Source organism: Balaenoptera musculus, chromosome 12, assembly GCF_009873245.2.
Source record: "Balaenoptera musculus isolate JJ_BM4_2016_0621 chromosome 12, mBalMus1.pri.v3, whole genome shotgun sequence".
Lineage (NCBI taxonomy): Eukaryota > Metazoa > Chordata > Mammalia > Artiodactyla > Balaenopteridae > Balaenoptera > Balaenoptera musculus.
Window position 1 is genome coordinate 67,601,606 of NC_045796.1, and position 13,633 is coordinate 67,615,238.

Genomic DNA, 13,633 nt, shown 5'->3' on the forward strand with positions numbered 1-13,633 from the left:
TGTAAAGGGGACTCTCCGCGTTCACCTGCTCCGGTATAGCTCTCTTTTTTCCTCACTTCGGCACTCTTGAGTTTGAATTTGATATTCCGGTGCTTGGATTTGGGTTGTCTCAAACAGAGAAGGATGAACTGGTGCGGTCGTGTGGTCCACCAGTTCTCCAATCTGTTCAGTAGTAAAATTCATCAAAGACCATGGCCGTTTTGGGGTTTTGGTTCTCTAAGGCATAGTGTTGTTAAGGGCCAAGGATTTTATTATGTTCGACTTCCAGCTCAGCGTCTGGCGCCCAGTGGGTGTTCTATGGATGCTTGATAAATTAATACATCCTGAGATCTAACACAGTTTTTTCCCGAGTACGGAATGGTTCTCAGTTTAGCCAATTCCATAGAGCAGTAGTCGTAATAGTAAATGTTCTGCCTTCAATTAGACTACTTTAGATTGATTTCACCTTTAGTACTGTAGACGGCTATACGATGAAAAGATGTTTCAAGTAGCATATTCTGAAGAGATAACTAATGATTTCGGTGACAACCAGAATATATCAGACCAAAAATCGCTGTTAGAAAACCCGAATCCATTCTTATTCTGCAATAAATTATTTTAGAGCAAGGTAATAATGTGCCTTTAATACACTGCTTCTTTTCAAATTCACAGTTTGGTTGTAAAGTCCACAAAATTTAGAAAAGTAAGATCTGTATATATGTAAAGATACACTTTAGAAAGTGTTAAAACTTTGGTTGAAAATTGTGTCTATTATTTACCATTTGTTTATCATTTTTAAAATGTACTGAACACCTTACATTACATACACCAAGAAGAACCCTGTGTGTCCTATATTACAGACTCTCAATTACCTCTACTCTAAAAATTCAAAATTATTTTTAGGTGGTGGCAAGCTAAAAGTAGTGAGATAATTATCCTTCAACAAATATTTTTTTTTCTATACATGTTTTGGAAGAATAATGGATTATTTAATCATATTTTTACTTGAATAAAATAACCTTAAAGGTCACTGAAAACAACCTCATTTTACAAGATAGTGTAAGTGGGAAGAGCGAAGCCTTTGGAAGGAGTTAGATGAAGGTTCAGTATATCAGCTATGCCACTTATTAGCTGTCTGATTTGGAGCAAGTCTCCTGACTGACTTTGTTGAGCTTTCATTTCCTTAACTGTAAAATAGGGATAATAATTTCTAGTTCATTTTATTTGTATAACAGATTTTATTAGGTAATACATGCAAAACACCCAACACTGCCTGACACACATTACTAGGAAACTGAGTTACAGAGAGGAACAGTGACCTGCTTTACGGTCACATGGCTAAAAGAAGGATCCATAGTTTGGAAAGAGGGGGGAATTTGTGTGTGTGTGTGTGTGTGTGTGTTCTATTGAGCTATGATAAATTCCTTTTTAAGAATTGGATAGTTGATCCAGCTTTCATGGCTAACATTCTTTCTTTTTTAAGAATGAAAATTTGGTGAGTCAGTATAAAAGAATTACAGTTTTTAAATAAGCATTTACGTCTGCTCTGTGGTGAACTGCTATGCTTGTAGACTACAGATTGTCATATAATAATAACTTGTACTTCATGGTCTTCCAAATGCTTTCACAGACTTACATCATTTGATTTTTACCACCTTAGTTTTCCCACACTACTTTCTAAAGCATTTTACATTCTTGATTACTAAGGTGTCATTTATCATTTTACTGCTCTTCCTCCGAAGCCACTTAACTTCTGATTGAGGTTCTGTTTCCAAAGACCCTTCCTTCAGTTTAGATGATGTTTGATGTTTCAACTTTTCTTTGGTATTTTTAGGACATTCCTGAGGAGTAAATTTTTGTTTGTAGCTGAAGTTTTCTAATGTCAGGCAGTCATCTAATTTTATTCTTCTCACTTTTTTATTACACAGTTTAATTTCATGTTAAAGATTGAATTTAGACTTTTCTAATGTTAAAACTGTTACATAATTTTCATTATATTCTTTATTTTCACATTAAAACAGTGTTATATAATCTAGGGTGCAGGGCACTCAGTAACTATTTCTTAACTTAGATTCTGCTTCTAGCTTAAAATCATGAATAAGAGAACAGAGAAAGGTGACTAAAAACAAAAAGTATTTTATGTTGCTTTCAGTATTTTATGTGGTACCAGTATATTGTGTATAAGTAAAGAAAATCGTATTCTGTTTCTCAAATAACAGTGTAATTGAATCAGCATTATATCAATTCAGTTGGAAACTATGTAAGAAAAATACTCCAGCCATAGGCCAACTATGCACTCATTTCGTAGATGCATATTTTTAAGGCATCAACTGATTTTACGCCTTACATTTCTAATATCTCTAATATCAGGACTCAGTAATATCAGCGTGGAACTTCCTAAATTCAATTCTGATATCAAATTATGTCAGGTCTCAGCATCAGGAACCTATGTAGGTACTTTTTTTTTAAAGTCATTTAGCTTTTGTCATTGTGGATCTGAGTGTAGAGACTGTTGGAATAAATTGTGAGGTATGCACATTGTGGACTAGCTTGCAAGAAGTGGTGAAGGCAGTGTGGTGTGGTAAAAAAGTGTACCCAGTAGGCTGGGTATTTAGAAAATGTCGATGCCATACGGATTTTGCCATGATGTATTTCAGTAACTTTGAGCAAGTCACCTTATTTTTCTGGGCCTCTGATTTCTCATGTAAAATGAGAGATTGAACAAGATCATTTAAGGTCTCTTCCAGTTCTAAAATGAAAACACATTATTGTTTGCAGTGTTTATGCTGTGTTTCCACAGTAAGCTTTAAGGACAGTGATCGTGATCTCGTGTGGACTGTAGTTTGTGACTGACTAATCCTGGTTAAATAGGGCAAATGATACCCCCATTTTACAGATACTGACAAATGGTCATAGAGTTTGATTTGCCAGAAGCCTCATGTCTAAGTAAATGGTAGAGCCAGGAAATGAATTTGCAATTTCTCAATCCTGAGTCATTTGCTCTTTCCATTTGGATTTACAGGGTCACTTCGGTTCTTTCTGAAGTACTCTGTAACCAAACCTTATTGTAAGAATGGGGAAACAAAATACTGATTTCCTTTATAATAGTTGGTCTTGAGCATTTAATGAACAGTGTCTTCTGTGGATAATACTGCTAAGATTATGGAAGATGAATAGAAGGATCCTAGGATTCTCTCCTTAAAAACTTTGACTTACTGTGAGACTAGATTTTCAGGACCACAAATTTAAAACTATGAATGTAGTGTAAATTGAGCACTTAACCCATAATTTGAAAGTAGAGTTTATCACAGAAGGCTCCATTGAGTGGGAAAGATTTTGAAACTACATTTTGAATAAAGTAAGCATCATAGATTGGGAAAGATACTAAGATGAATTTTCTTTGCAGTTGTTCCTCTGCCTCGAATGCTCTTTCCCCCAGAACTTCAAATGGCAGACTCCTCACCATTCAAGTCCCACTTCAAATGTTACTTCCTTAGAGAAGCCTTCCCTGAGCAACCTAGATCTTTGTCATTTTTGTTACCCTTCATGGCACTTACCAGTAACCAAAATTATGTATCCCCCCAGCAAAGTTTAACCTGTCTTATTCACACTTGTAACTCCAATGCCTAGCATCTAAAGGTTTTCTATAAATAGTTTTTCATAGTAAATTAAGAGCACAGTGGCATACATGCTTTTCCATGTAGTTTTAGTTTAGGTGGTTTTTTGTTTTTAAAAACCTGACTTGAATAAAGGAATGGAGTAGTCTTCCATCTTAAATTAGTTTTTAAAGGAGTTGCTTTCTTTAAACACATACACCAATTTCTGATTTCGGTTTTTGTGCCTTTTAATACTAATTGCATGGAAATATTCTATAATCATCTCTCTTATTCTTCTGTACTTTTTATTAAGAAATTAAATTTAAATCTGCTTTATTACATGAGACTAAAGTTGTGGACTCAAAACCATGAGGGCTAAACCGTAGGGGGAGAGCTACATATAATAAGAGAATTAATCTGAGAACATTTTAATTTAGAAAACATTCATAAATTCAGAAGGAAATGTTTCTAAATTGATTTCCCTTTTAAAACCAAGTTCTCTTTGCGTTCCTCTGTTCTTCTATTTTTACAGCTGAGGGATTGTGAAAAATGTCTGAAATATTTATTTCTGGGTTCACCATTTTGGATGGATGTGTGTGTTGGAGGGGATACTTGTAATTTGGATGTGCACCATTTTTTACACTCTTGGTGAAAACTGATCTTTGGGGAAAGCTGTCAGTTCAAACTAATTGTTAATGATAATATGTCAAAGAACCTTACTAAGATATGAATGCAATCCAAAAAGCATATTTGATTGTGAACTTGAATTAGAAATTTGATAGTAAGTAAAAAGTGACTTCCTTTCAGTGTTTTGTAGTTTGAATATTAGTTTTATCATTGTTTACCTCAGTTGCCATTGTGTCGCAGTTTGCCATCTGTGCCACTCTTTTCCCCTGATCTACTATGTGTCAAGAAAAACATTAGGTTGCTCACAAGAATTCTCCTTTTCCTTTCTTCTTGCCCAAGATGTCATGTCCATATTATTTATGGAAAACTTCAGCAAGGGAGGGCTCTCTGGTCTATGTCATGGTTTCCAGTGAAGTGTCTTGTCTCACTATTAATTATGGTTTTAATATAACCTAATACAGTCATTCTCAAATATCACAATCACCTGAAGGGCTTGTTCAAACACAGATTGCTGGGCCTGACCCTCAGACTCAGTAATTCTGGGTGGGAACCTGAGAATTACATCTTCTCAAATTTCCAGGCAATGCAGATTCTTCTGGCCCAGAGACCACACTTAGAGAGCCATTGGCTTAATGCTTTTGCTGTTTTTATGTCTGCTTTCTTCTTGAAACTCTTTTTTTTTTTTGGCTTCTTGTGACACTTTCCAGGTTTGCCTGCTACCTTATTGACTGCTGCATCTCAATTTTTGCTGGTTCCTTCTCCTCTCTGTGTTCTAAATGTTGAAGTGCTTCAAAGCTCAGTTCTGGGACCCCAGTATTTACATGTTATTTTTTGGTCACCGCATCCAGTTGATTGACTAGAAGTACCAACTAAATGCTGATGACTCTCCCAAGTTTTCATCTCCTGCCTGACTTCTCCCTGACTCATGTTTCCACTTTCTTGATATCTCCGCTCGGATATCTAATAGGCATCTTAAGCTTTATATGACTAGATCAGAACTCTGTGCTGTTAAAAAAAAGAAGGAAAATCTGCTTGCTCCAGTCTTTCTTATCCTTCATCAAACTGGTGCTGAGTCTAGACGTTATCCTTGATTCATCTCTTTTCCTGTCCACCTGTCCTGCCTGCATGCAGATCATCAGCAAGCTCTTTTGACTTTACCTCTAAAACCTATCCCAGATCTGCCCATTTTTCTGCACTACCATCAGCCTTGTCCTCGAAGCTCTTCTCTCTTGCTTGGGCTGCTTTTACAGCCTCTACCTGGTCTCTCTTTGTATATACGCTAGCTTCCCTACAATCCATTCTTCACACTAGAGCCAGAATGATTTTTTTTTTTTAATGCAAAATCATGTCACATTCCTCCTTAAATTCCTCTAATTGCTTCCCATTACTTAGACTGAAATCCAAACTCCTTTTCATGGTGCCAAGAGCCGTTCAGGATCCAGTCTGCCTGTCTCTCCAGCATTATCTTTTTTTTTTCAAACATCTTTATTGGAGTATAATTGCTTTACAATGGTGTGTTAGTTTCTGCTGTATAACAAAGTGAATCAGCTATATGTATACATATGTCCCCATATCCCCTCCTTCTTGCGTCTCCCTCCCACCCTCCCTATCCCACCCCTCTAGGTGGTCACAAAGCACCGAGATGATCTCCCTGTGCTATGCAGTGATCTCCCTGTGCTATGCGGCTGCTTCCCACTAGCTATCTATTTTACATTTGGTAGTGTGTATATGTCAATGCCATCTCCACCTTTATCTTGCATCACTCTTCCCTTTTCCCACTATGCTCTGCTCACACCAAACACTCCAGCTATTCCTCTAGGTCACCACTAAAGTATCACCTTTCTCAGTGAGGCCTTGCAGGACTATCCTGTTTAAAACTGGGGTGGGGTAGTGCACGCACGTGTACACACACACAATTATGCTGCTTTTCTGCTTAGTGCGCTTATTAGTTTCTAAAATATATCTTTTTTTTTTTTTAATAAATCTTGCTTCCTCTTTATGTGTCTCCCTCCACGAGAATATAAGTAGTTAGAGCAAGGATTTTGGTTTGGTTTGTTCCCTTCTTTGTCTGGAATGCGTAGGATAACGCCTAGTCTATAGATGGGGTTCAAATATTGTTGAATAGGAAATGAGGGGGGTTTTTTCCCCTTTAGGGCCTTTACATTAGTTGTTTCTTCTTCTTTGCTTGGTTCCATGTGTCATTCAAATATCAAGTTAGTAACCTCCTCAGATGGCATTTCATACTATCCAGCCATAAGTTTCACCAGTCTCTTTGTCACATTATTCAATTTTTTGGTTTTCTACACAGCATTTATTTTACAAGCTGATATTTTTCTTATTCATCTTTTTGTCTACTGACTGTCTTTTCTTTCCTCTCCCCGCCCCCCTTAAATTGAAAGTACATTCCTCGTAGATCAGGGCCTTTGTCTTATTTACAGCTGTATCTCTTGTATCCCAGATAGTAGCTGGATATAGTAGACATTCAAGAAATATTGGTTTAAGGAGTAAAGAAATGAAGTTCATCATTCTCTTGGCATTAGCCTCACTTCACCCCTCGAAAGCAGGAGGTCTTACCCATTTTTCCCTGCTTGCTGACTAGGCCTTCCCCTTTGGCTTTCATTGATCCTCTGAAATTCAGCTGAGCTCTGCATTTAGCTCCCTGTATTTGAGCTGTCTACCATCCAACAGCCTCCTTCCTGCAGTCAGAAGACTTCAGTTTTCAGTTACCTTGTTTTTTCTCTTGGCAAGAGTTTTTCTGTATCATTTCCCTGTACTGTCGGGGCTGAGAGAACCTGGGTAGGGCCTCCCTCTGACTGTCTCCCTTGCCACACTTACTCATTTGCAGCTTCCCATGTTGGCAAAGCATATCCTGTGAGGCTGCTTCCTCCTGGGGATCTCAGTGAGAAGTTGGGAGGGAGGGAACGCGGGAATAGGTCTTTCCTGCCCTTGAAGCCCTAAGTCTGTCCTGAAAGCCGCCATCATGGACTCTCACCTTTGGCTCTCTTCAGCCGGGAAGTGTTTTTTAAAAAAATTTCAATGCTGTTGTTTTGTTTTGAATTTCTTCTCTACCTCATTTTCATCCCACAAAGGCAGGAATCAATTCTTTATATATTTTTTTTCTTTCACCCCTAATATTTATGCCGTTTGAAAAAATGAGAAGTCACATTTTGATTCTGTGATATGGTGATTTATAAGAAATAGGTACTTAGCCATTCAAATGATCAAAATATATTTCTCATATATATATTTGGTCTTTGTCTACGGTTCCTGGCTCACAGCTCCCCAAACCCTCTGATTTTCATAAGTGAAGAGAGAGATAAAGATGTCTCAAGGTTAATTTTGGACCACACCTAAGGATGGGGCTGGTTGCCAGGAGAACCAACAATGTGATTAGAGGGTTGGAACTTTCAGTCCCACCGCTCTGACCTCTGGGGAGAGGAGAAGGGCTGGAGGTTGAATTCATGGCCCTGTAATAAACCTCCGTATAAACCCAGAAGGACAGGGTTCAGAGAGCTTCCAGGTTGGTGAACACGTGAGGATTGGGGGAAAGTGGGGCACAGAGGGGGCGTGGAAGCTCTGTGCCCTTTCCGCTTACCTTGCCCGGCTGTTCCTGAGTTATATCCTTGTGTAGTGAACTGGTAATCTAGTAAGTAAAGTGTTTGAGTGCTGTGAACCACTTGAGCAAATTAATCAAACCCAAGGGAGGGGGTCACTGGTACCTCCAGTCTATAGCTGGTTATCAGAAGCACAGGTGACAGATAACCTGGCTTGTGACTGGCCTCTCAAGGGGGAGGGGGAGCACTCTGGCGGAACTGAGCCCTTAACCTGTGGCATCTGATGCTCTCTCCAGGTGGATAATGTCAGAATTGAGCTGAATGGTAGGACATCCAGCTGGTATCTGAGAATTGCTTGGGAGTGTGGGGAAACCCCCCTCCACACCTTGGAACTGGTGGTCAGAATCATTAGATACACAGAAATATAATTCGTTAAGCATTGACTCTGTGCCTCTAACCTTTGAATTCACAGCAGTTATTTTTTCTATCATGTATTTCAGTTTATGTGTACAACCTTGGGCATCTTGGACTTACTTTATTATCATTTTAGATCTGTTGTTTCACCATACATGTGAAATATAATATGGCCCTAATGTGAGTGGAGGCTTCTTAAGTACATGGGCTGTCATCTTACATGAATATGCCTGTTTGTATTTCAGACAGTTCAAAAAATTGCTTTCTTAAACAAAAGGGAGGAAGCTTATCATGTCCTTGCTTGCCCACATTTTGTTACCATAGTTTTACGTTGCAAACTCAGAGTCAGCCATCATCTCAGCACTAGGTGGCATTTGTGCATCACAGTTAGTCATGCACACCTTACACAGTTTTTACAACAGATGCATGATCCACAAATGCAATGTTTGGAATCCCTGCGGGGACATTTCTGAGAATAGGAAAATGAAACAAGAGGAGACCTACCAAGTACCAGTTGCTTTGATGTATTTGTAAATATATAATTGAAGAATATATTAAATTACTTCACGATCATTATTTCATAGTAATATCAATAGGTTGGCTGGTCTCCATCCATGCTTTCTTAGCCGACATTGTCATAAAGTTGAAATTCATTTTAGGACCTGTTTGCTATTCATCGTGGTTAATTGTGAGAGAAATGAGGAGTATAGCTCCTGAAACGGATTCATACCCAACTCCAAGCACTTATTATTCTTTTGTAGTATTGAAGAAAATGCCTGGTTTTGACTTATGAACACTATAGATATTCTCTGAGGAAAATGTAAGCATCTCCCTTTTACTGTTGAGAAAGCAGAAGCTCAAAGACATTACCAGTATTGGTAGCTAATAGGCAGACAGAACCTACATTTAAACTCAAGACTGTTAGGTTCCAGATCCTAGGTGTGCTTTTTCTGTTATTCTGATGGTACCAGGTTTAACCAATAACCATTCATGTTAAAGTAACTGAATGACAAGCCCAAATAACTGACGTTGGTTCCTTTCCCTCATGAGAGCTGTGGAGGAGGGCTAGAGCCTAAGCAGGAGGTCCCTGAGCACCCAGGGCTAGGAATGGAAAAAGGGAAAGTCACTAAAGGAAAGACAGCCCAGATTCCTTTAAGTTAATGACATACAGAGGCTGAATATAGAGTGAATTGGTTATTACATACTCTAGGCTTCAAATCCTGGCTTCTCTGACCCTGTGATCTTGGGCAACTTGCAACCGTCTGACTCAGTTTACTACTTACCTTAATGGAGGAGGATTAAATGTGTTAATGCATGAAAGCACATAGACTAGTACCTGGCACATGATAGGCATTCAATTAATGTTAACCATTTGGGTGGTTTTATACATTAAGCAACATGAGAAAAGTCCATACTGCTTTGTGTAATGTTTGAAGTGGAATTTGAGCTATGGCTAGAATGGCCATCCACCTCAGTTTACAACTACTGTCCTGGTAGTTACAAGCACCCCTTTCTTACTCTACAAGGAGTTCCTGTACATGTAAGTTTGCCTAAAGTGAAGACTCCTCCTCCAAGAGAAGATATCACTGCTCCTTTCTGACATATAATACAGATATATGTATACAAATCAGGATCTCTAACATTCTGGTGTTAGACTTCCTGGCATCAGACTGCACTTGCTCTTTACTAGCTACATAGCCCTGAGCAAGTTAGTTGATTTCTTTAAACCTAGGTGCTTCATCTGTAAAATGAAGATACCTCTAGTACCTGTCACCTAAGGTTGTGTAAATGATGTAATGTATGTAAAGCACTTAGCTTAGTGCCTACTATATAGAAAGTACATCATAAATGAGAGCTGTACAGGGAATTAGATTTTTTGCTTAAGGAAGTACTTAGATCTGTTGGAAGTTGAAAGATTGGAGTAGATGGCACCTAACTAAGGTCATTTGCAGTGATAATGTAGAATGATTTTGCTCTAACAAGTATCTAAAGCTATTCTTTTGTTGTTGTTTTAATATTTTGGCAAATTTCAAACATTAATAAAAGTCAAATAGCCTGAGAGAGGAATGAATTCATGAGCCACCCATCAGCTTCAACAATAATGCAACATATCATCAATTTTTATTTTTAACTTTAAAAAAAGTAACTTTAATGAGATATATTTTACATATCATAAAATTTACCCATTTGAAGTGTACAATGATTTGTACAAATTTGCTAAGTTGTACAAACATCACCAGAAATCAGTTTTCAAACATTTTCATCACCTTGGTGTAGGATTCCTCCTACCCATTTACAGTTAATCCCAGTTTCCACTCTTAGCCCCAAACAACCACTGATCTACTTTCTATCTCTAAAGATTTGCCTTTTCTGGACATTTCATATAACTGGAATCATACAATATGTGATCTCTTGTGTCTGGCACTCGAGTGTAGTGTTTTTAAGGCTCATCCATGTTGTAGCATGTATCAGTAGTTCATTCCATTTTCTTGACAAATAATATTCCATTGTATAATATGATACTATGTTTTGTCTGTCCTTCACAGTGGCCAGTTTTTTATCATCTATATTTTTATCCTTTCCCCTCTACTCCCTACCCCCACTGAATTATTTAAAAGCTATTTTTTAATTTCATAAATATGAGAGCTTAAAACATTGATTATATGTTTCTGCTTTTTATTTATTTTTTTCCATGCCATCTTCTCTCTGCCCTCTCATTCATCTTGCCTGTTTTAATTTGTTTTCTGTCTCTGTCTTTTTTGTTTGTTTTCGGTTTTGAGAACGAAGAGATGTCTAGACCATAAACTTTCAAAGACAGAGATAGTACATTTCATTATCTCCTCACTCTAATGAAAATTCATACCTGCTCAGTGGCAAATCCAGATCGTGATGATTTCTAAAAATCTTCTTTAATAAATCTTTCAGATTGGCTTCAGTGTTATGCATTAGGCTGTTATTTGTTTCTGATTCTCGTGGGTTTTTTGTTTGTTTTTTTTTAAAGGTCGTTGGAAGAGGAGCTTTTGGAGTAGTATGCAAAGCTAAGTGGAGAGCAAAAGATGTTGCTATTAAACAAATAGAAAGTGAATCTGAGAGGAAAGCTTTTATTGTAGAGGTAAGTTGAAGTGTCATTTCTGTTGTGTAGTTCTTCACCTAAGATACTCTGTGAATTTAATATTATGAAAAAAAATGTTTCTCGGCTGTCATTTCTCTGTATACTTGAACATCAGCAGTTTGGTTGAACCAAAGGAAATGCCATAGGAACATTTTTTCATTCACACTCTTAATTCTGATTAAAAATTAGGGGAAAAGAGACTTAGCTACATAAATGAATTCATTCCTGAATTAAAATACAATCTCTTCCATGTAATTCAGATCTATTTCAAGGCATAGAATTTAAATTTTAAAATAGAAAAGAAATGGTAATCTCTCCCATTATCTAAAATTAAGAAGGGAAATTTTATGCTTTCATTTTTGACTGAACATTTTTAGAAATTCGAATGAGATTATTTTAAGGAAAAACAATTTCAAATTGGTTTTTCTCATTTAGCATGAAAATTTACAACTCTCTTCTCTTACATATTTGATGATGGAGGAGAATTTGATAATCATGAGATTATTGTATTACCAGCTTCATTCTTTTATGCTGTTTTATATATTAGATCACAGTATTTCAATAAATCAATGGTTTTATCATTTTTTAACTTCATTGGCCAATAGATGAGTGGTCTTTACCTTATAAACCTTCTGAATTTATATCTGTGATTTTATTTAATTATAATTTCAAAATATACTTCATGATACTTTTTAATGTATAACATGAAGAAATGAGAACTTAGTTGTGAGCTGATGAAGTGGATTTTTGTAATTAGTTGAATGAGTTGAGAAATGCTGATGAATGGTTTGATGTCAGCATGAAGAAAGATGATCTATAGTAGTATGCTCCAGGAGTCTGGCTTTATCTTGCCTTATTCACAATTTTTGTTTATGGTTTATATGAGGTCATTGATCGTATACTGTTGTATTGGCAGTTTCCTAAAACTAAGTAAAAATATGTGTTAAAGGCTAGTAATCCAGAGTCAAAAAGCTCATAATAGCTTGGAGAAAAAAAGTTTCTCATCAAAGTTATGTATACATGTAATTTGTTGATAAATTGTCAAATGGTTCTCCACGTATTCTTACTAAAAAAAAACGTTAATCCCCGTACCTCCTCACATCAAGTTTTCTGCTTCTCAGAGGCAACTACTTTGAGCTCATCCCTTAGTTTTATATGGTATCCCCCAATCCAGAGACTCACACCTTCACTAAAGAAGGTATTATTATATTTCTATCTCTGTATTTATCTCTATATCTCTATATTAAATATATATCTCTATATTTAGGAAGGTATTACACCTTCTGTAAAGAATCAACCTCTAATCTTTGAGACAGTAAAGAGGCAGTCACTAAGCTGTTTGAAGTCAGGGCTGGAGGGAATCTTTGGTCTAACTTTTAAGCAATCTCTGCTCTTTTATTAGCTTGTATGAATAGATACCTGGTACTACCACCACTCCTCCACCTTTTGGAAGGTTTGTGAGATAAATCTGGTTGCTTCTCACTTTTTCTTATTTCTTTTAGGTCTGCTGTGTCAGTTATTGCTAGTCATTTGCTGTCCTACTTCCAAAAATATGTGCTGTTTTCTCATTTCACATTCTCTTCATCCTTCTGAGTTTATGCCTTGAAAAAAGTACCTTTACCGTCTTAGTGGTATTTGAGGAGGGAACAGGAATAAATGCTTGAATAATCTGCTGTCTGAAGCTCAGTAGTGAATCTTAACGAGATGAAATATAATAAATAGTGATATTAATTCAATTAGGACTGAAAATCTACAAATGTTGGCTGTAGAAAAATACAGCTTTCTAAGTAGCATGTAGTAAAAAGGTTTATCTTAGTGGACTTCATATGAGCCAGCAGTATAATGTAGGTAGTAGAGAAGGAAAGGAAGAAGAAAGGGGGAGAAGCAGAAAAGGGGGAGAAGAAAGAGAAGAGAGAGCAAGGCGCAGTTTGGGGGGATATGTTAATAGAAATTTGAGATGTAGAGAAAGGGAAATGAGTACAGCCAAACCCCTCACTGACCTCCATATGAATCATTGGATTGGATTGGATAAAACTGGAAGTAAGGAGACCAGTTAGGAGAAGGCTGTAGTAATTACTACAGTGGTTCAGGTTGAAATTGCTAAGGCAGTGGTAATGGGAATGGAGAAGAGGGAGTTAATCAAAGAGATAGAAGATGGAGGGAAGAGAATGCAGATTTTAAGTCAGACCAAGGTTCAAACCCTGGCTGTACTGTTTGCTAACTCTAGGGTATTTAGCAGCTCACTTAACCTTCTCTGAGCCTTATCTTAAAGGTACTTCATCTTTAAAATGAAAATGATAATACCTACCTTGCAAAGTTGTGAGAATTATACAATATCTGTAAAGTGCCCA

General features: G+C 37.1%; 1 protein-coding gene across 6 annotated transcripts in view; it reads left to right on the forward strand.

Annotated features, from left to right (window-relative positions):
* Positions 1-13,633, forward strand: part of MAP3K7 (mitogen-activated protein kinase kinase kinase 7) — a 64,974-nt gene that overhangs the window by 544 nt on the left and 50,797 nt on the right. For all 6 annotated transcript variants that reach the window (XR_005022150.1, XR_005022152.1, XR_005022149.1 and 3 more), the window contains exon 2: positions 11,172-11,282. Coding sequence is in view for 2 of the 6 variants with exons in the window: in XM_036871303.1 (XP_036727198.1) it covers positions 11,172-11,282 (111 nt within the window). In the remaining 4 variants the exon portion in view is untranslated. The remainder of the gene's footprint in view (positions 1-11,171; positions 11,283-13,633) is intronic.